Raw genomic sequence first — 19,691 nt, 5'->3', positions numbered from 1 at the left:
CCGAGGGGGCGGGGCTTGCCGTGACGCCCCACGTCCCCATTGGCTGCCGATGAGGCGGAGCAGAGCGGAAGCTCCACCCTCTCGTTGTGACGTACAGCCTTCTCCTCCAATCACAGCTCTCCCCGCGGGGTAAATGCGGCCCGGCAGCTGCGGCCCTTTGTCATACCGAGAGGGCGGCGGGTGAGTGCGCGCCGCGTCTCCATGGCAACAAGGCCGGGCCGGGGTCGCGCTGAGGTGGCGGCGGGCCGGACTGCTGGGCCGCAATAGGGCTGAGGCCTTGCTGAGGCCTTGGGCTTGTCCTGGGGTGGTCGAGGTGTCTGCCAGCCCCTTCCTAGCGCTGCCCGGTGGGTGCTGGGCCCGCTGGGTGCTGGGCCCGCTGGGTGGGCTGGTTGCGGCCTGGTGCTGAGGGTGGGGGTGGGTCGGGGCCTTGTTCGGGCCTCCCCGTGTCCATCCTGTGTTACCTCCATCAGCCTCAGCGCTGGGAGCTGCGGGGTGCGAGGATGCTCCGGGCTGCTCTAATGTCTGTGTGTGTCACTGCGCTGCCCTCACAGCCCATAGGACAATGTAACCCCTGCAGGGCAGGGCTGGACGAGTGAGCTGTGCTCTCTATAGGTGCTTCATTCCTCAGTCATTGATGTGCTGGGCTGCAGCTCTGGGAGATAAACAGTGTTTGATTGGGCTTGGAGCGTGGTTCAGCTCCAGGTGGAGCCTTAAATCCAGGTGGGATCTGGTAACGCAGCCATTTGTTGTGTGGGTTCTTTGGTCATGACCTCAATCAAAGACCCCATCTCTGGGGTCTGCCTTCCCCTTCAGAGATGCTTTAAAGCAAGGAGCTCAGCTGTGTGTGTTTGGGGAATGCCTTGGAGCTGTGTGCTGACTGAATAGCAGAGATGAACTCTGTGTCGAGTGCTTGTCCTGTCAGTTACTGAACTCATGAGAGTGCCCAAGCAAAGCCAGGACTTCCACTCTTGCTTCCTTACTGCAGCATTGTCTCTTGGATTCCTTTAGTAGGCATAGAATTATTTATTCTGCCTGCACTGAGAGCAATAGCTGTGCATATTGAGTGTGAAGCTTGCTGTGTAGGGGGAAAACAAACTGCTGGCTGGATGAGATGGAGGTATTTTATAGGAGGGGCCGAGTGCTGTTATTGGGAAAGAAATATTTGGAGCTGAGCTGTTCTATACCAAATATTCTCCAGCCCTGCTGTCCTGACTCCTGTGGCTGCTGGATCCCTCCCAGGCAGGCTGCTGGTGACTGTGTTTACTCTGAATGTCAGCCAGGAGCCTCATAGCAAATGCAGCAGTGCTCCAGCCCATGAAGCACAAGCAGGCAGCTGCTGGGAGCTCTGTATGTGTAGGTCACTGCCTCTCTCAGAGGAGTGGAGTGCTCCAAGTGAGCATCACTTTGACCAGTAGCTGCATCGTGGGACAGAGCTCTGCAGGGTGTCCAGGGCTCCTGAGAGGTTTAGAAGTAGGTGAGGAACTGGAGGGTGGTTAATTTATAACTAGCATCCTTTGCTTTTGCATCTCATGAGTGTGGAGCCACTGACTGTTCTGCCAGCTCATGCTCTGTATGAACTTGCTTGGCCTGCTCTCAACTGTTTGTCTGATCTGCTCTCCTCCTGTCCCCAGATGCAGCCTACCAGGGAGGCCTGAACCCAGCACTGGGAGGGGAGCCGGCTCCTTTACAGCCATGGTTTGCTGAAGAGCCAGCAGGAAGCTTAGCTCCTTGCTCATCTGCCAAGGCTGCCTGTAATTTGGGGGAGTAATCAGCACAAAGCTGATTACAGCTCCATTTTATAAATGGGATGCCTGGATTTATGGCCAAGCCAGTGTGTTCAGCTGGTGTAAGCCAAGTGTCTTGCTCCTGGCTCTGGGTACTTCTTGTGTGTGCTGTTATATCATATGAGAAAGAAAATCTACCTCTGTTTTGGAATGTTATCTGCTCTGTTGCAGGGAAGGCTTCTGTAAGAACATCAGGTGGCTGCCCCTCACCACCCTGCATGGTGGTGCAGCTGCAGGGCTCCCTGTTGGTCTGCTGTGTTTCTTCCCCATTGCTCTTGTTAAGGCAGCTTCCCTCTAAAATCCCTCTCTAATTTTGCCTTTCAGAGTCTCTGATCTCCAGAACAAACCAGCAATGCCGTCAGTTATGGAGAGCTCAGAAGGAGGAGATGAAGGGGAAAGCTTACGTTATGAGGATGTGGAAGATGACAACGTCAGGTGGGTGCTGCTGGCACTGTCTGGTAACGTGGCACAGAGCTGGGTTTGGGCAGGGCATATCAAGCTCAAGTTCAGTGATCTCCTTGCTCATATGTGGTCTTCTCAAGCTGAAAACCAGTCCAGCCAAGACTGAGGCTGCCCTGCAGTTGGGGTTAGATGTTCCTACAGCATAGGAACAAATGCAAAGGCTGCAAAGGAACAGAGGCTGTTCCTGTAAGGTGATGTACGCAGAGCAAGTCCTGCAGAACTTCTTCAAAGGTTTGAACAGAATGGTTGGTTATCCCTCCAAACAACAAATAGCTGTGTGCTGTTATACACAGTGCAGCTGCTCTCTAAACTGTGTTTTATAGGGAAAATTTTCCTTATATGAGAATGGTGAGTTGGGTGGTTCCAGAATACTGAAGTGAGCTGATTGCTCTTTGACTTGATAGGCTCAACTTCATGGAGGTTAACACTCCCTGGCTTTCTTGTTGTGTTCAGCCTGTTAAATGCATGAGTATAGAGCGTTCAAAACATCTTTTTTACAGCTGATATAAACATGTTACCTGTTGCAAACCAGCCATAAAAACAGGGTTAGGTGCACTGTGGCATAATTTTGTGGGTGTAGGTGTTGATACCTGTACTGAATTCCAGGTAAGTGCAGTAGCTGTGATCCAAGATAATAAGTTTTTAGAAGGAGAGCCTGTGGAAACATGCAGAACCAGCAGAATTCAGGAGAAATACATGGTTTTTGTTTTTGTTTTTTTCCCTTTAAGAGTGTTCATGCCCTATTTTGTCACTGGGCTCTCATCTTCAGTGGTTGCCCAGGGAGGCTGTGGATGCCCCATCCCTGGGGGCATTCAAGGCCGGGCTGAATGTGGCTCTGGGCAGCCTGGGATGGTGGTTGGTGACCCTGCATATAGCAGGGAGGTTTGAAACCAGATGATCTTTGAGGTCCTTTTCAACCCAGGCCACTCTATGATTAATGCAATACCTTTGGTGCCCCAGTCAGAAAAGCTCAAGTTCTGCCTGTATGTGTCCATCCACTCCTACCCAAGGCTGTCTTCTGCAAAGAGACCAAGGAGGATATTAAGGTGGGAGCCCTGGCTGCTGCCACCCTGACACTTCCTGGGGTGATGCTGGTTCCAGCCAGCAGGGCTGGCCCAAGGGATCCCTGCTCTGAACCTGCACCAGACTGAGCCTGCGATGGCAAGGCTGGAGGGTTCCTACAAATTCAGTAAGGACAAACTCATGACTGTATGTGGAAATGGAGTGAAAGGAGCTCTCCCTGCTTGCCTGCAGCCCCAGTGACCTTTCAGAACTTCTGAAGGAGGGAACTAAGGAATCCCATGACCGTGCAGAGAATACTCAGTTTGTCAAAGACTTCCTGAAAGGACGGATCAAGAAGGAGCTCTTCAAGGTGAGTGTGGCTCTGCTTGGCCTTGGCAGAGAAACTCTTTTATTTGATGACTGCAGCTGGGGACTTGCTGAGGCAGAACAACACAGGCCCATGTGTAAGGGGTGGACTGGGGGCTGAGGGGTGGGGGGTGTTGTCAAGCCTGGGGTTTCCTTGTGTAGCCCAGTTCTATGAGGGGACAGAGTAGTCACAAGGTACAATGTGCAATAAAGCAAACAACTTATGTTCACTGTGTTTTATCCATAGCTGGCTACCACAGCACTTTACTTCACATACTCTGCTCTGGAAGAGGAAATGGATCGCAATAAGGACAACCCAGTGTTTGCTCCTTTGTATTTCCCTCTAGAGCTTCACCGGAAAGAAGCGTTGATTAAAGACATGAAATATTTCTATGGAGAAGATTGGAAAGAGAAGATACAATGTTCAGATGCAACTCAGCAATATGTGGACAGAATCCATCACGTGGGACAGCATGAGCCTGAATTGCTAGTGGCTCATGCCTATACACGCTACATGGGGGACCTCTCAGGTGGCCAAGTGCTGAAGAAGGTAGCCCAGAGGGCCCTCAAGTTGCCCAGTACTGAGGAAGGGATCCAGTTCTACACATTCGAAAACATTTCCAATGCACAGAAGTTCAAGCAGCTGTACAGAGCAAGGCTGAACGCTCTGGACTTGGACAAGAACTGCAAGGAACGAATTGTGGAAGAGGCCAACAAAGCCTTCAGATTCAACATGGAGGTACTAAATCCTTTGAGCCCTTACACATAGTGGTTTGGATGAGAGATCAACCTGAATGCTTCTGGGGTTGGCTGTGCCTTCTCAGAGCTGTGGTGTGTGCCAGATGAGATGTAACCACACATCTGTCTGCAAGGCACTCTGAAATGAGTATCAAATGCTGTATTTGGGATCTGGGTGGGGGCAGGCAGAAGCAGCTCTTGCCAGTTCTCTGCATGTCTCCATGGGTCTGTATGGCAGCTGTCTGGCTTTGCTCACTCCATGCACTCGCTGTGTCCACTTGCAGGTATTTAATGAACTGGACAAGATCGGCAGGTCACTTGTGGAAGAAGCCCAGGATGGAGGTGTTCCAGTCCACGATGGGAAAGGAGATATACGCAAATGCCCTTACTATGCAGACAAGCTAGGTAGGCTTGGGGGGTGATCTGAGGGCTGCCATGTGAATGTGGCAGAGGACTTGGAGCACTAATGCTTCCTTTACTCCAGCAGGCAATGCAGCAGCTGGCTGTCCCTACCACACTGCCATGGCCTTGGCAAAGCAGCCCATCGTGCAGATGATCCTGGTGGCCTGTGTTGCTGTGGCAGCAGGAGCTGCAGCGTGGTATGTGATGTGATGCCAAGCCTGGCCCTAACTGGTGGTGAGGGGAGAGGCACACCTTGCCCTTGTTCAACCTACTCCCTTGCCACTGGTGGAGCTGACTGCAGGGAAATAAAGCAGGGAGAGGTTAAAAATCCAGGGGGACTATCCAAGACTTCTTGCACAACAATAATGCAGGCACTGCAATGCAATGTCTTTAGCTAAGTAGCGTACAGAACTGATCTGGTAAGAGGATGTGAAGATTCCAGTTCAACGCTGCTCTATGCTGGCTGGAGCAGCTTTTAAAGCTAGAGATGTCTTGTCCTGTAGTGGCAAAGCCTTCACATGCTTGGCTTTTCATCTCTTTGGCTGGAGCAGTCTTTGGAAGGAATTTCCTGCCCTGGGCTGCAACCCAAGAATGTGTCATCGGTCTTTTCGGAGAAGAGTACTTGAGTTTCCTACCCTGAGAAACAAATGTTTGTCATGCTCTGGTGGCTGTGCTGTGGGTCAGTTCGCTCAGAGTGACCCAGGGACCATGTGTAACTCATTGGATGGAGCTCGCTGGGTAAAGGGACAGGACCAAATGTGTGGGTTGCTGGTACGAAGGTGTCAAATGTGTATTGTGCAACATCGATTTATCTTTGCTGAAGCCTCGAATGGAATAAAACACTGCTGTGCTGTAGCTGGGGAAAGTCAAAGGCCCCTCTGTAGGAGAGTATAGGTCTGTATGGGGAGATGGAAGGCAGGAGAGGAGGGTTGTGGGGAGAAGTAGGGTGGATAAAGACTTACCCACTTAATTTTTTGGCTCATGCACATCCAGGGTCTTCCTGTCCCTACAGTCCACCCTCTCACTGCTGCCTCTTGAGGGTTTTCCCAGCTTTTATGAGGAGGGGACTTGGTAGCACAGGAACTGCTCTGCCTTCTTCCAGTGCTGTCTTTGGTGAGGAGCTGGACAGAAGGGACACCTGAGTGGTGGAGCTGGGGAAGCCTGGAGTGCAGCCCAGGGCTGTGTAAATGGAGCTCCCCAACCTGGGCCAGGCCCAACACCGCCCCAAACACCCTGGGCTGGGGTAAGAAACTGCTGCTCTTCCTCCAGTGATTGATGCTGTTGTGATTCCCCTGCTCATACAACCCTCACTCAGCTAACTTGGGGTAGATTTACATAGTTGCTTGTAGGGGGATAAGGAAAAGACGTACACTGAGCTCAGGGTCTTACGTTTATTTACATACAAATACTGGGACTATCGTCACAGTTCCACCTCTGAGCAAGCAGCCTGCAGGCCAGGCTGTTTGCAGACATGCTCCCTGAGAAGCCCCTCTGCTCAGCTCTGGGGGCCGTGCACCTCAGCTGCCCCAACTGCAGGAGGTGAGAGCAGGGGGAACCAGTGTGAGGTGTGACCACAGAGACTGAGAATGGCTCCCAGGCTCTCCTGCCCTCATCTGTCACAGTGCTGCTGGCAGCTTGTGTCACTGCTTGCCCCCATTCTTCTACTCCATGGGAAGTGAGCTACAAATAAACCCCTACACCCACATGCAACAAGGAACCCCACAGGGTACGCCTGCTGTGACAGCAGGGTGGTGCCCATAGACACTGCTGGGCTTGGGGTGGGGTGCAGTTCTGCAGCAGGTGGGTGAGAATCTGCTCCAGAGCTGGGAGCCAGCTGCAGTCAGGTAACAAAGTCCCCTATTCTACAGCGCCAGGAGCAGGTAGCAACATGCTGGATGCATTTCTGCTAATAGCTTACCAGGTGGATGAGAAACAGCTGGGGGCTTTCCTTCCCTGAAACACCTGCAGCAGGGCTGGGAGGAGGTGCATGCAGCTGGGCAGCCATGGCCACCAGGCACTGGGGCTTCCCTACAAGGATGGATGGGCTGATAGGGGTGCTGTGCTGCAGCCCTTTCTCTGTCTGTGCCTTGAAGGCAGCTCCGTGTGCCTCTACCTGGGATATGTTGCCTATACACTCCTTGCTGACCTGGCTGGAGAGGGCCCTGAGCCAGGTGGAACCTGGTACTGACTGCTTTGTCTTCTCAATGCCAAACCTCCACCAGTCTACTTCCTTAAAGGACTACAATTGAGTGCAGTGGCTGTGCTGCACCCACAGTGTGCTCTGCCAGCTGCCCTGACTTCCTCCATCCCCTTAGAACAGCAAGTGGGACGGTATATCCATACCACCCCCATCCAGAGGGCTGCAGTGAGGGGTGGGCACCTGCAGCAGCTGCTCATCCCCAGCTTGCTCCAGGCAGGAGGAGCTGTGCTGATGCCCTGGAGCAATGGGGTGCAGAGGGAGCCCTGCACGCAGCAACTGGGGCTCAGCCCCTCATCCTGTGCCCCCAACCAGTGTCCCCTGTCTGACCATTCACAGCGAGGAGCAGAGCTTGGGGATCGCGGTCACAGCCCGGAGCAGGAGGGAGGGGAAGGACACACAGGTACACACCACCAAGGGTAAGCAAAGGAGTGCTGCACACACATAGATTAGGACGGCAGTGGGAGAGGGGCCGGTGTCATTCCAGTGGCTCAGGCTCCCAGGGTGCTGTTAGCACATGCGCTTGTACGTGTAGATATAGGCCTTGCAGTTGGGACACGTGTGTGTCACATCCTTGAAGTCATCGAACAGGCAGGGGATGAGGCAGCAGCAGAGATCGCACCTGGAGCACAGGAAGATGCAGAGTGCTGTGAGCTCTGTCTCTCCAGCTGCGGGTGGGGGAGGGAAAGCAGGCAAGGGGCTGAGCCTGGGGTTTGCTCTTGGGTCTGGAGAAGGTGTGAGAACTCGCTGCTGTGAGCCAGCCATGGCAGCAACCCCCCAACCCAACCCAACCCAACCCAACCCAACCCCCTGCTGCTGCCAACCTTCAGCACCACAAGGTCTGGGCGCAGGGCTGGATGGCTCCTGCACGCCGCCTCTTTAGCTCTGGTGGCTTTACAAAATATCTTTGGGGAAGGCAGCTTCCCCGCAGCTCCACACACTGCCACCCCACAGAGCTGGGAGCTGCCCAACAGCTCGGCCACAGCCACTGGCATTGGGGTCACCAGGAGCAGCACACAGTGAGCATCGCCCTGGTGGGGCTACGGCAGCACCTACCCCACAAAGCAGCACAAGAAGCCCAGCAGGAAGCTCATGAGCCCAATCTCGTAGGAGATCTTGGTGGTGATGGCTTGCTGGCAGTGGGGACACACTGTCTGCACCGGGGCGCCCTGGAAGATCTCTCCCTGCAGCACGGTCACTGTGGTGGCGCTCCCTGAAGGGACGAGCACCGTCGCCGTGTGGCCGCCGGGCGGTGGGTAGTGACCAGGGGGAGGGTAGTAGCCCATGGGAGGGTGAGGGCCTGGGGGGGGGTAATAACCTGCTGGGAAACAGAAACGGGACAGATGCGTCTTTGCAGGAGGTACAAGGCCGTGTCCCCAAGGACCGTGCCCTGCTGCCATACCATGACTGCAGTTATGTGTGTGGGCACTGTGCCCCCTCCTGCCCAGACCCCATTCATCGCCTTCCCTCACCCTGCACCACCCTGTAGCCAGAAGCTGCTCCCCACACTCACCAGGAGGCATGTAGGGCTGGGAGCCGTCTGAGGGCATGTGTGGGGGCACGAAGCCCGGCTGTGGAGGCTCATATGGGGGCGGTCCAAATTCAGGAGGAGGAATGGGAGCCCCCTGGGGCTGCACCATGGCTGGGGAGATGCCATCTGAAAGGAAACACAGAGTGAGCAGCCAGGGCAGGAGGCAGCAGGAGCAACCCAGAGCCCCTACAGGGACAGAGGACACAGCACGAGAAGGAAGGACTGTGAGGAAGGGGAATAAAGCACATAGGGAGGGTCTGTGGCAACAGAGGGAAGTAGACAGAGGGCACAGGGAAGTGCCCATCAGGCACTGCCACAGGGCAGCGTGCCCAGAGTTCCCACCCTGGGCCATGAGAAGCCCAAACTCACACACAGCAGCACAGAGCTCCCCCTGCTCCCACCCGCTCAGCAGAGGCACCCAGCTGGCAGCTGGGACATGCAGTACCTGTTGCAGGGGGTGGGCCGTGCTTCTCCTCTATCGGTGGAGCTGAGGGGCGTCCCGGGTAGGGGGGCGGAGGGTCGTTGGACATGGCTTAGGGCTGCCCTGCAAAGAAGCTCTGTTAGCGGACTGCCTGCCCGCAGGCGCCGAGCTGGGCAACAAACCCAGGGTGGCACAGTGTGACAGCTCCAAATCCCAGCACAAGGTGGGCCAGGCTCCATGGCTGAGAGCTCACCTGGCCTCTTCCTTGCTGCAAGGAGCTCAGCGGTTTTGGCAGAGGTGGAACGTCAATTCTCAGCAGTGAACCCTGGAAACTGTCCTACACCACCAAACCTGTGCAAAAGGAGAAAGCAAGCAGGTTACAGCTGTGGAGATGCCTTGGCTGAATGCCTCCACCTCCCCCTGCCCGGTACCAGCCCCGTGCTGGTGCTGCAATCACGTTCCTGCTGTGGGGGGGACCCAGCAGGGATGGGAGCCAGAAGTGGGCCTGGCACTCCGAGGAAGTGCAATGACATCAAGCAACCTGATTTTCCTGTTTACTCTGGCTCAGTTACAGCTGGTAGGACGTGACTAAATTGGGAAACATACCAAGAGTCTGTTCACTCCGTGCTTGGGAAGGCTGCCATCGAACACAGGGCAGGGGACACTGTGACATTGCTGTCAGTGCCTGGGAGGAGGCGCTTGGAGCTCCCCATCCAAATCCCCCTGGCAGGACGAGGCACATGGGGCCGTGCTGCTGCAGTGCCCTGGGGACCGGCTGAGATGGAGCTGAGCAGAACCCAAACAGCCACCACATCTCTCCAGGATGTCGGTATTTACTGAGTAATATCTCTACCCAGAGCTGTTAACTATTATGATACAGACATGCTGCTTCCAAGCTCAATGCTGGGGCAGCTGGGGGAACGTCTTCCTCTCTATTTTGTTCCTTAAAAGCAGGCACACAACCCACATGAGGCTCACACAACAGCCATCCCCAGCACACCGAGCACTGCAGAGCTCTCCTCCTCCTTCTGTGACCTACAAAGCCACAAACTGGGCCGTGCTCCTTTTAGCTTCACTGGGGATGTAAAGAAAAGGGTTTGTTCTTCTAAAGGCAGCCAGCCCACCTGCCCTGCATGGGGCTCCTGCAGGACTGCAGCCCTACAGGGCAGCCCGGAGCTCCCTCTGTCCCACATGGAAAGATCCCATCACTGCTCAGCTCTGCCTTCCACTGGTAACAAAGCACATGGAGGTGAGCCCCACAAGCATTGCCATCCCGTAATGCAGCAGTTCTCACCCCAGCACCAGGAGCTGCTGCCTGCAGCTCAGAGCACAGCCTGCTGTTGGGTACCAGTCGTTACCATCCAACACTGTGGGCCCAGCAGCTGCCCCTGGCCCGAAGGGATGTACATCAGAGGAAGGGAGGATGTTTATGAGTTGCTCTGCTCGTGCTCAGCCACTCCTAATGCAATATCCTGCTTATTAAAAGAGATCCATAAAGCGAGATGTTGTGTGCATGCCCTTCCCTGGAGGAAAGCAAAGCCTGCTGCTGCTTTTAAGCCTCTCAGAAGCGGTTCCTCCCATGCTTTCTTTAATCTCATGGTAAGAAGCACAAAGCCCATTGCTGCCCATTTCCATTCACGAGCTCCATGAGGAGCACAGGGCAGACAGAGCTCACCCCACACATCGCTCCCAGCACGGCTGGAGGTGAGGAGCACCCAGAGGGATCAGAGCCACAACTCAGCACCAGAACCAGTCAGTGCCCAGAGCCCATGAGAGCCCCCCTGCAGGCTGTGCAACACAATGAGATGATCTGAATACACAGGTGGTGATTCCAGGCCCACTTTCCTTCCACAATGTAAGTCCAAGTACTGATGTTTCCTCAGCCACAGCTCCCTGCAGGACCAGCTGCAGCCTCCAGAACACCAGCATTTCTGTCCCCCCCCCAGCAGTGCTGCCTGGCACCAGCCGAGCTGCTGACACTCCTATTTAGCAGCACAGTGTCACCTTGTGTTTTTCCAGAGGGCTGATGAGAAATACTCACTGTCATCTGCTTTTCTTAAAGGCCTCAGCAATGAAGGAGGCTTTGGGGTTGAGCAGCAGCTTGTGTAGGATCTGAGACCTTGCCAAGTCCCAGAGAGATAAGGAAGTTCTGCTGAGTCTTTGCACTAAGGAAATAGGAGGTTCAGCTTGGAATCGGTCACTGAATACATAACACACTTATGGGAAATGTCTAATGTGTAACACAGGTGATGTGTATAAACTGAAGATGTCATGTAAGCTGTGTGTAACAGGAGGATTACTGACAATGGGCTGACAATGAAGAACATCAGCTTTCTAACACTCCAACATGAGCCTCACAACAGTTTCCCAACTGACCGTCTTAGGGCATCACCTGCTTGGAGTTCTCTGATGCTTTTGTCTGAGTATTGCCATAGAAATGCTGCCATGACTTAAAGCAGTGATGGAGCACATGGAGGAAGGCAGGGCCAGCCCAGGGGAGCTCAGGTGCATGCAATGCAATGCAGCTGAATAACCAGAAGGGCTGGAGCCAGGATCCACCCCTTCCCAACCCTCATTTAAAGGCTGGCAGTGAAGGTGAGGGCATCTCACTGCAGATCCCTGCCTACCTGAGGCTTTCTGAAGGTAAGCAGCTTCCGTCCTTTATTTCTGTGCCCACAGCTGCTGTGTTTGAGTGAATCCTCACTTGCTGCAGCCTGGGACCTTGTTGTTCTGCTCTAACTGTGCTTTCCATTGTATTACAGGCATTTCTTTTGGTAACCACTGAATTTAGGAAACCATAAAGGACATCTGCTGCTTTTAAAGCCAACTGTATTTTCAAGGCAAAACAGGCAACAGAAAGAGCATTGCTCTTTGTAAGACCAAAACCATCAAACAAGGATATAAGGGATATAACTTATATTCAGTAATAAGGAAGAGGACAGAGGAAAGCAGGGTGTAACAACAGGTGAGAGGAGAAAACAGCAAAACAACACAAGGGTTCCCTTATCAGCTGGGCTGGCCCAACAACAGCCCATTCAGAAACCAGGAAATGCAGCTAAAGGAAGGGCTGAGACATGGCCATGGGTGGGGGGAACAAAAGGAGAGGAAACACAGACAGCAGCTGTACTGGGGATCAAGGCTCAGGACTCCCACCCTGCCCTGGTAGCTCAGGCTGTGGTGAAGTTTTCCTGATGTCTTTCCATGTGACGATCTTTGTTCTGTGACCTAAATGAAATCAATTGTACAATAATTCTCCTGGGTACGGCAACCTTCGCCTGTAATCTCAAAGATTACACCTACTCTCCAGCTGTGGGGCTTTGGGTAGGAACACAAGGGATTTCTGAGCACCGTGGGCTCATGTTTTAATACAATTGCTTGGCTTCTCCTCCCAAACAACCCAAGGCTGTGTCTTTCTAATCAACTGCTTCAGAGCGTGTTAAGAAGAAAAGGCTTTGGCTCTCGCTTGCCCCCCAAGGCCCATCAGATTGGGGCTGCGGAGGTAATAGAAGCTGTCAGAGATCTGCCTAAATGCAGACAGTGGGATCAAAGCAGATGAGGGACATGCACAATGGGGATGTTTGGTGCAGAGCCCATCACCTCAGCATATAACCTTAGACTAGATGATATGGTTCCATCTCCATTGCAGCCCTGTTGCACTCGCTGGGCTGCCAGGCAGCTTTTTCTCCCCTAGAACACAGCAGATATCAGAGCACAGCAATGAGACAACGGGGAGTGAATGAGCTGAAAGCAACGTTTGAGCAGCAGCCGAGAGCTTCCATCAGTGTTCTGTGCCATAAGTTGTGCCTCTGCACTGCTGAGAAAGTGGACTGTGGTTTTGATGGCTCCTGTGTTAACTGTGTTCCCTTTGGGGATGTGAGGAGCTGCTGCTCTCAAGTTGTGGGACTGATACAGGGAACAACAGGAAAACAGCAACGTGAACATCGTGTCCCAAGGAGAAGTTGTGTCATGTGTTGTCTGGATGCAGAAAGGTACACACGTCTGTGTTTGTGAACTGGCACCTCCCACACCTCGCACTGAAATCACTGGGAGAACAAACCTCACCTTCAAACTGCAGATCTCTGCCTTCCCAACAGCTGCAAAACCAGACCCCAGAAGTGGAAAAACAACCCTGAACCGCACAAAGATGAGCAGAACAGCTTCAGTTCCTGTGACCAACGACCATCCTCATGCACTGGGCAGAAGGAGGAGCACTGTGTGATTAACTGTTCCCCTCTTAGAATATCAGATAATGATGCTATCAGCACCCACCTGGTGTCCTCCAGTTCTCTGCTCTCAGCAGCTTTGCACAGGTTGCTCTGGGAGGGGCTGCTGTGCCCTTCTATGTTTCACTTAGAAGCTGGCAAACCTGTCTCCAAGCCTCGAATTAAACTCAGCCCTGCTGGCTTTGTTATTATGTTCATCTTTGTGTTACTTAAATGCTCTGTGCTCCTGCTCTGGGCTGGCAGCCATCCATCTTATCTCATTGCAAAGTAAATGTGCCTTCGTGTAGAACTGTCTCAGACCATCAGCCTGCAGCCCTTCTGATATTGGTGAGTGAAGCTGGCACTGGGAGAGGTTGTTTGAGGATGCGGAACCCCCATAATGTGATGTTGGTGCTGTGGGTGCCTGGCCCCTATTGGAACAACTTCAGCTGCCAGGGAGCATCCACTGGTTGTGCTCCATCCTAAAGGAGAGCAGTCGCTGTGCTTTGCATCACTGCATGACTTCAACTGCATGACTTTATGTGCACAAAGTGAGGTCAGCTGTTCCAAAACTGCTCAGACAATGAAATGTGGCACTAACAGAGACACCTCCCCTCTGTCAGAGCAGCTGAGACAGACTCCAGTCAGAGCAGGAGGAACCGAAGTTGTGTTGGACCTGTTGATGGAACGCAATAACTCTGCACAGCCAATAACTCTGCACAGCTTTCTGTCCTGGGAAGGGCTGAGGCTCTGAAAGAGAAGTTCTATCTCTTCTGCCTGTCCCAGTCACAGCAGCAGGTACTGAGCACTGCCCTGACCCAGCTCTGTATGGATGCAGCCATCAGAGCCCAGCAGAGCTCTGTGTGCCAGCTCTGTGTGCACCTGGGAGAGCTGCTCCACCATCCTGCCCTTGTTACAGCCCCTTCTGCCCCATCCCACAGCACAGCACTACCTTACAGCATTCATTCATAAGGTTGCTCTCTTTCTTTTTCCATGCACAACAGATCAGACCCATCACCAGATGCTCCAGGGATCTCCTGTGTGTGTGGACACGGCTGCACCATTCAGACAGGAAAACCTTTGGGTAAGTTTTCACCCTGTGCTTCCCCACGGTGACCTGATGTTGGTTTGTTCCTGGCTGTGAATGCACATTATGGTCACCCCTGCAAGCACAGGTGTGAGCAGTGGACTTAGAAAGGTTCCAGTCTGAGTGTGGCTCCTTTGGACATGCAAGGGGCCCATCCTGCCCTGCAGCTCCCAGCTCCCATCCAGCAGCACAACGCCTCCATAACAGCGATAGCAGCGCTGCTCCAAACCCAGTGGGAGGCAGAACCGAGGCAGAACCGAATCCTCGTTGCTCCCACGGCTGAAGCCTCCAGCCATTATTTCCTAACGGGAACGTGCTGTTGCACAACAGCCTCCAATAGCTGGCAGGGCTCTTGTATTTCATAGCGAGCTGCCAACGCATTGACGGACACCAGCAGCACCATCCCCGTTATCCGCAGCGCTTCTCTCCGTGCCAGGACGCCGGGCAGGGCCGCATGACGGACCCGCTCGGCCTATTTCCCAGCCCAGCTCCGTCCCTTCCATCCCGCACTGCTGGGCCTCCGCTTTCCCGTCCCGGTGCCGTATCACGGACCCGGTTTCCCGTGCCCCGCTCGGTTCCCGTCCCGCTCCCCGGCCCCACACGGACACGTACCGCTGCCGTTTCCCGGTGCTCCTTGTCGGTCCGTTCCGTGCTGCGGGGCGGAGCGCTGCGCTGCGGGGCGGGCCCGGCTGAGGCCTGCGGAGCCGCGGCCTGGCGTAGCGGGGCGGGCCGGGCTCCCCCTCCCCTCTGCCGGCCGTCAGGGCGCTGTGAGCCCGAACCGCCGGGAGCCGCGGGGCGGGACCGTGCGCTGTCACCGGGTAACGGGGCTGTGACCTCAGCCCGGGCCGCCGGAGCAGCATGAGCGTGGCCGTCACGTTGGCGGAGCTGGCGGAGGTCGCTTTCCGCACCCCCCATGGCTGCAGCATCAACGCCGGCGCCCTGCAGCTCCTCCTGCGTGCGCTGCTGGAGCACCTGAGGCTGCAGGATGCTGCCACCAGCCTCTCCGAGGACGAGAGGGGTCTCCTGCAGCACGAGGGCAGCGGGAAGCCCCGAGTTCTGCTCCATCCCGGTGGGCCCCTGGGTGTGACTGAGCTGCAGAGCTCTAGGCAGAACCATGGCACACAGACCAGTGACACGGAGCAGGTTGTGCAGCTGATGAAGAGGGTTGAGATGATTGAGGAGGGGATGACAAAGGTGAGGGTCCATCCTCAGCATCCTGTGCTGTGTTGTGTCACCTCCGTGTCCTTGGAGATGTTCCCTGAGATGGGACTGGAGAACCCGGCATAGCACAGAGCTGTGTTTGTAGGGCAGGTGATGGTAGCTTTGCTGTGGGGTTTCATTAGACTGTGGTATGTTAACACTGCTACTGGCCAAAGGTGCTTTTGGCTCCTTTTTATCTGCTCCTCCAGCAGCTTTTTATCTGCTCCAGCAGCTAAACTCTGAGGTTTTGATTTGCTGGATCCCTTCCATGGAGTATCCATGTGCTGCCAGGGACCATGTCCTATAACCTTCCAATGCAGAACAGGCAACAGATGACAGCAGAGCTGCCTCGTGGGCAAGCTGCCCCCATCCCAAAGCAATCCTTCCTATAGGAGATGAGGCTGTGACACAGGTTCTGTTTGTTTGGCTGTTAAAATTCAAGCCCTATGTGGGAAACACAACAGGTAACATCAGAGCTGCCTTTCATCACATGAAGCTCATGTTGTGTTGTGGTGGCTTTGTGTCTGCTGACAGGCAATTCAGTTTGCCCAGAGAAGATGTGGGTGAATGGGGCATTCAGGACCATGCTGGGTGGGATCCTGGGCAGCCTGACCCCCCTGTGTCTGGCAACCCTGCCCATGGCAATGGGGTTCAATGGGGTTGGAACCTGATGATGTGGCAGCCCCTCTGGGTCTGAGCTCTGTATCCCAAAGCCCCTCCAGCCCAAGGTCTGTGCTGCTCATAGGGTCTGGCTGGGCTCTGTTCCTCAGGTCACAGACACGCTGCAGGAGGTGCTCACCAACACCTGCTCCCTGAAAACCACCATCCAGGTCTTCCAGGAGGAGCTGCAGCTCCTGAAGGGCAATTTCCAGAAGGTGAGTAGAGCTGAGCATCTGGTTAACAGCTCTCAGCAGGGGGGTCAGGCTCTGTGGGCACCTCCACATATGGGAACTGCCCAGGGGTTATGGAGAAACAGTGCCCACAGCCACAGAGCCCAACCATAGTGGTCTCAGTCCCTGCGGGTGCTGAGCCCTTTGATGTCCCTGTTTATCAGGCTGGGCTGGAGGAGCTGCGAGAGCAGGCGGTACAGCAGGACAAGCACAGCCACCTCCTGCAGAGCATCCTGAGCCAAATGGTGAGCCTGGCAAAGCGGCTGGAAGCAAGTACCCAATCCCTGGCACCAGCCTGCAGGGCTGGGAACAGGGCGGCGTTGGGTGTGTTGGCAAGGTTTGGTGTCCCTGTCCTCACCATAGGGACTGCTCAGGCTCTCCCTGCCCCAGCAGGGCTGGTTTCTCTTCTGATCACAGGCAGAGATGCGGCAGCAGCTGAACTTCTTCCCCTGGCAGACCGGTGTGTTGTGCTCACTCTGCAGGCTGCCTGCTGGTGAGGTTTGTACGTGCTCCTGGTTACCAGCTCCTTTGCTGGAGGCTGGCAGTGCCTTTCAGCTCTGGAACAGCACAGGGCTCTTCTCCCTCCCCTAAACCTTGGGGCTGTTTCATTTCAGAACCTCTCCAGCCAGGAGCTCATCCCTGAGGCCTCACAGAAAACAGCCCTCAAGGCCCCGTGCAGGCTGAGCTGTCTGTCAGAGCAGCAGGAGGATGTGGAGACCTGCATCACCTGCAGCAAGAGCACGCTTCAGCAGCACGGTGAGCGCTGACATCTGCACTGCGCTGTGCTGAGCCTCTGGGGCTTTGCCATGTGCAACATGTGGCATGGCCGTGCTCAGCCATCCTGGCTGAGTCTTCACTCCACTGCAGCCCCCGTGTCCCTGTCTTTCTCCCAGCCACGCTGCCTGCAGCAAAGCTTTGGTGTGTTTTCAGCTGGCCTGAGGACCTCAGAGGATGTGGCCATGGAGAAGATGCAGGGAGAAGTAAGGCACCTGTAGGACAAAGGAGAGAAAGAGCCCAGTTTCCCAGGCCTCAGGGGTGCTGCCCATCACCCCACTCACCAGGAGCACATTGGGGCCACTTATGAGCCCACCTCATGTGGGTTCATTGTGCCTTATATAGGCCATGCTTTATCCTTCCTAGGGGTCAGATTTTGGCAGGGAGGTGCTGAACCAGGTGGGACAGCTACAAGAGCAGTGCATAAGACTCCAGGAGGTTGCAGAGCAGCTGTGGGGTGACTCCATGGACACCCAGGTGAGTGTTGTCCTCAGCTCAGGAGCCACTCGTGCTGTTGTCAGTGTCAGGTCCAGGCTGCAGGCAGCCCTGTCCAGCCTTGGTGTGTCCCCATCTCAGAGCAGTTGAGCATGGTGGGGTTTTACAGACTGTGTGCTGTTAGAATGGGGTGTGAGTGTTGTGGGTTGGGGCAACTCAAGAAGCAGAGCATGGGAAGATGGGGATGGAGGTCTGCTGGGAATGGCTGACACTGTATCCACTCAGAAAGAAGATGAGACTACGCTGGAGACCAAAGCAAGCCAGGATGAGTTGCAAAATACCATGGGCCAGCTGAACGAGATGATGCAGGACTTGCTGCAGAGGATGTTCCTGCATGGCCAGGACAGGCATAAAGCTTCAGAGCACATCAGAGAGATGAACTCCAAGGTAGCAGTGTCACCCAGGGAGGATGGAAGGATGTGCCAGTCCAGGGGACGGTCCCCCTGTGTAGAGTCTGCAAAGAGAGGGCAAGCCCTGAGCCTGCCTTGTGCCAGGGCTGAGAGCATCCCGGGGTGTTGCTCTGGTGTCCCTCTGCCCTCTCTGAACTTGTTCTGTATGGTGCTGGCTCACTGCAGGCACAGCGGCAGCAGACTAGGAGGCTCGACAAGCAGTGCCACTGCCATGGACCTTACTTTAATGCCAGCAGTGCCAATAGCTTCAAGAGGTGAGGGCTGCTGGTTCTTATCCTGTCCCACTTCACCCCACCCTGTCCCTCTCTGTCCCATTTCACCACTTCCAGTCCTGTCCCATCCAGCCCTGTCCATCCCACACAGATCCTATTTGTCCCACCCTGCCTATGGGGTTCTGGCCATCTGTGGGACCTCACATGGTCCCTGCATACTGGTGGGATGCTGAGCAGCTGTTCCTGTGTTGCAGGGACCTCTCTTGTCCCACAAAGTGCATGTCCTGTGACAGACCTCTGGCTGCAGCCCCAAGGATGTGAGTAGTGTGCAACCCCTGGGTCAGACCGCTGCACTACTGAGCACTGCCCAGCTCTGCCTTGTCCTGCAGGCCCTTGGTGACAGTGCGGAAGGCCAGCATGCACCTCCAGTCCCATCAGACCAGCGGCTCCAACTGCCTGGCACAGCAGCTGTCAGGGAGGTGAGGTCTGCCAGGTGCCGCCATGTCCCTGCCTCCCCTCCTGGGGTCTTTTTTCCTTGGCAGGAATGGTAACGTCAGTGCTTCCTTCCCAGAGAGGCTGAAGGGAGCGACCAGATGAGCCAGGATCCTGCACCTCCCACCCGGCCACCATCTGCCTCCAGCTCCCTCACCACCGTCTGTCCCTTCGGAGTCCCTGCAGACCTCACCTACAAGAACGTGAGCCCCATTCTCTCATGCTGTGTGTGCTGGAGACCAGCTGGGGTAGGATGCTGGAGCTGAGACCTCCAATGGCACTGGCTGCTCCTCCCTGTAGGGTCAAGTGGATATTTTGGGCATTGATAGAATCATCTACAAGGGCAGGCTAAACTCGCAGGCCACCAATGGGACCAACACTCAGGGCAGGGACTTCCCAGGTAGGGGAGCAGCCCTGGGGCACTGTGTTACCTTCAGCCTGAGCCAGCAGTGCTTGAGGCTCAGGTGCCACCAGCCCTATGACCCAGCCTCACGTCCTGCTGCTAACAGCGCTTCTGCTTTCTGCCCTATAGGCACCAAATCCCCCCAGCCCTCTGCTCAGCACACCAAGGAGAAGGTGCGCCGCAACCCCAAGTATGGCAGCCAATACGTGTCCCCATACTCATGTGAGTGCCCGTCCCAGGTGCCCCACACACTGTCAGCCCTGCTGTGCACGCTCACCCCGCTGTATGCTGCCAGTGCTGTGTCCCACACTGTGCTGTTTGTCCTCCTGTGTTGCAGGTGCTGCCATGAGGACAAGGACGGTCTCCTCAACGGGTCGGTGTTTGGCAGGTGGCAGCAGGATGGCAAGTGTCTGAGCTGGCTGCGGGTGGTGTGAGTGTACAGCAAGGGGCTGCAGGGACTGCATCTCCTCCCTCACAGCCTCTTATAACAGCAGGGTAACACCATATGTCATAAATATCTCTGCTGCCCGGGCTCTAGGCTCTGTGTGGTTCCTGAGCATACAGGGCATCCCGTCTCCTACAAAGGTAGGCTGAGGAAGCTGAACTTGTTCGTCCTGGGTAGG

The 19,691-nt window shown here is 55.1% G+C and overlaps 3 protein-coding genes across 11 annotated transcripts; 2 read left to right on the top strand and 1 right to left on the bottom strand.

Moving 5' to 3' along the window:
* The first annotated feature begins 115 nt into the window (after positions 1–115).
* HMOX2 (heme oxygenase 2) lies at positions 116–5,609 on the top strand. 6 transcript variants are annotated; one of them, XM_085514798.1, is made up of 6 exons: positions 116–180; positions 2,109–2,219; positions 3,501–3,618; positions 3,862–4,353; positions 4,637–4,757; positions 4,840–5,609. In XM_085514798.1, the coding sequence occupies exons 1-6, from the start codon at positions 134–136 to the stop codon at positions 4,962–4,964; spliced, it is 1,014 nt and encodes a 337-aa protein (XP_085370924.1). In that variant the 5' UTR covers positions 116–133; the 3' UTR covers positions 4,965–5,609. The 6 variants fall into 6 exon arrangements, with proteins under 6 accessions (XP_085370924.1, XP_015732769.2, XP_085370925.1 ...); XM_015877283.3 differs by having other exon boundaries at positions 4,837–5,609; XM_085514799.1 differs by having other exon boundaries at positions 3,207–3,618; positions 4,837–5,609.
* A 522-nt stretch (positions 5,610–6,131) lies between these two features.
* Positions 6,132–14,858, bottom strand: CDIP1 (cell death inducing p53 target 1). Of its 4 annotated transcripts, none has more exons than XM_015877286.2 (6): positions 14,805–14,858; positions 9,157–9,254; positions 8,928–9,026; positions 8,465–8,608; positions 8,008–8,272; positions 6,132–7,573 (listed from the first exon to the last, which is right to left on the bottom strand). In XM_015877286.2, exons 3-6 carry the CDS (start codon positions 9,010–9,012, stop codon positions 7,462–7,464), a joined length of 606 nt encoding a protein of 201 aa, XP_015732772.2. In that variant the 5' UTR covers positions 9,013–9,026; positions 9,157–9,254; positions 14,805–14,858; the 3' UTR covers positions 6,132–7,461. The 4 variants fall into 4 exon arrangements, with proteins under 4 accessions (XP_015732772.2, XP_015732774.2, XP_015732773.2 ...); XM_015877288.2 differs by having other exon boundaries at positions 8,008–8,269; XM_015877287.2 differs by having other exon boundaries at positions 8,928–9,021.
* On the top strand, positions 14,508–19,601 carry C13H16orf96 (chromosome 13 C16orf96 homolog). Its single transcript, XM_015877276.3, is given in 16 exon segments — positions 14,508–15,037; positions 15,040–15,386; positions 16,163–16,267; positions 16,447–16,527; positions 16,700–16,780; positions 16,897–17,038; positions 17,213–17,262; positions 17,423–17,533; positions 17,777–17,938; positions 18,127–18,215; positions 18,428–18,490; positions 18,563–18,652; positions 18,745–18,868; positions 18,966–19,065; positions 19,198–19,290; positions 19,406–19,601. Coding segments are annotated over 16 exon segments (2,106 nt in total). The 5' UTR covers positions 14,508–14,646; the 3' UTR covers positions 19,483–19,601.
* Positions 19,602–19,691: the final 90 nt, after the last annotated feature.

The sequence above is a fragment of the Coturnix japonica genome, chromosome 13 (genome assembly GCF_054131305.1).
Source record: "Coturnix japonica strain WE chromosome 13, WE-NBRP24, whole genome shotgun sequence".
NCBI lineage: Eukaryota > Metazoa > Chordata > Aves > Galliformes > Phasianidae > Coturnix > Coturnix japonica.
The sequence above is the reverse complement of the archived record's forward strand: the minus strand, read 5'-3'. Positions and strand labels throughout refer to the sequence as shown.

Coding starts and splice junctions, on each gene's coding strand:
- HMOX2 (XM_015877283.3), top strand. CDS start 134: ATGCGGCCCGGCAGCTGCGGCCCTTTGTCATACCGAGAGGGCGGCGG. Junction 3,619..3,861: donor TCAAGAAGGAGCTCTTCAAG/GTGAGTGTGGCT, acceptor TTTTATCCATAG/CTGGCTACCACAGCACTTTA. Junction 4,758..4,836: donor TTACTATGCAGACAAGCTAG/GTAGGCTTGGGG, acceptor CCTTTACTCCAG/CAGGCAATGCAGCAGCTGGC.
- CDIP1 (XM_015877286.2), bottom strand. CDS start 9,012: ATGTCCAACGACCCTCCGCCCCCCTACCCGGGACGCCCCTCAGCTCCA. Junction 8,609..8,927: donor CGGCCCACCCCCTGCAACAG/GTACTGCATGTC, acceptor GTTTCCTTTCAG/ATGGCATCTCCCCAGCCATG. Junction 8,273..8,464: donor CCAGCCCTACATGCCTCCTG/GTGAGTGTGGGG, acceptor TCTGTTTCCCAG/CAGGTTATTACCCCCCCCCA.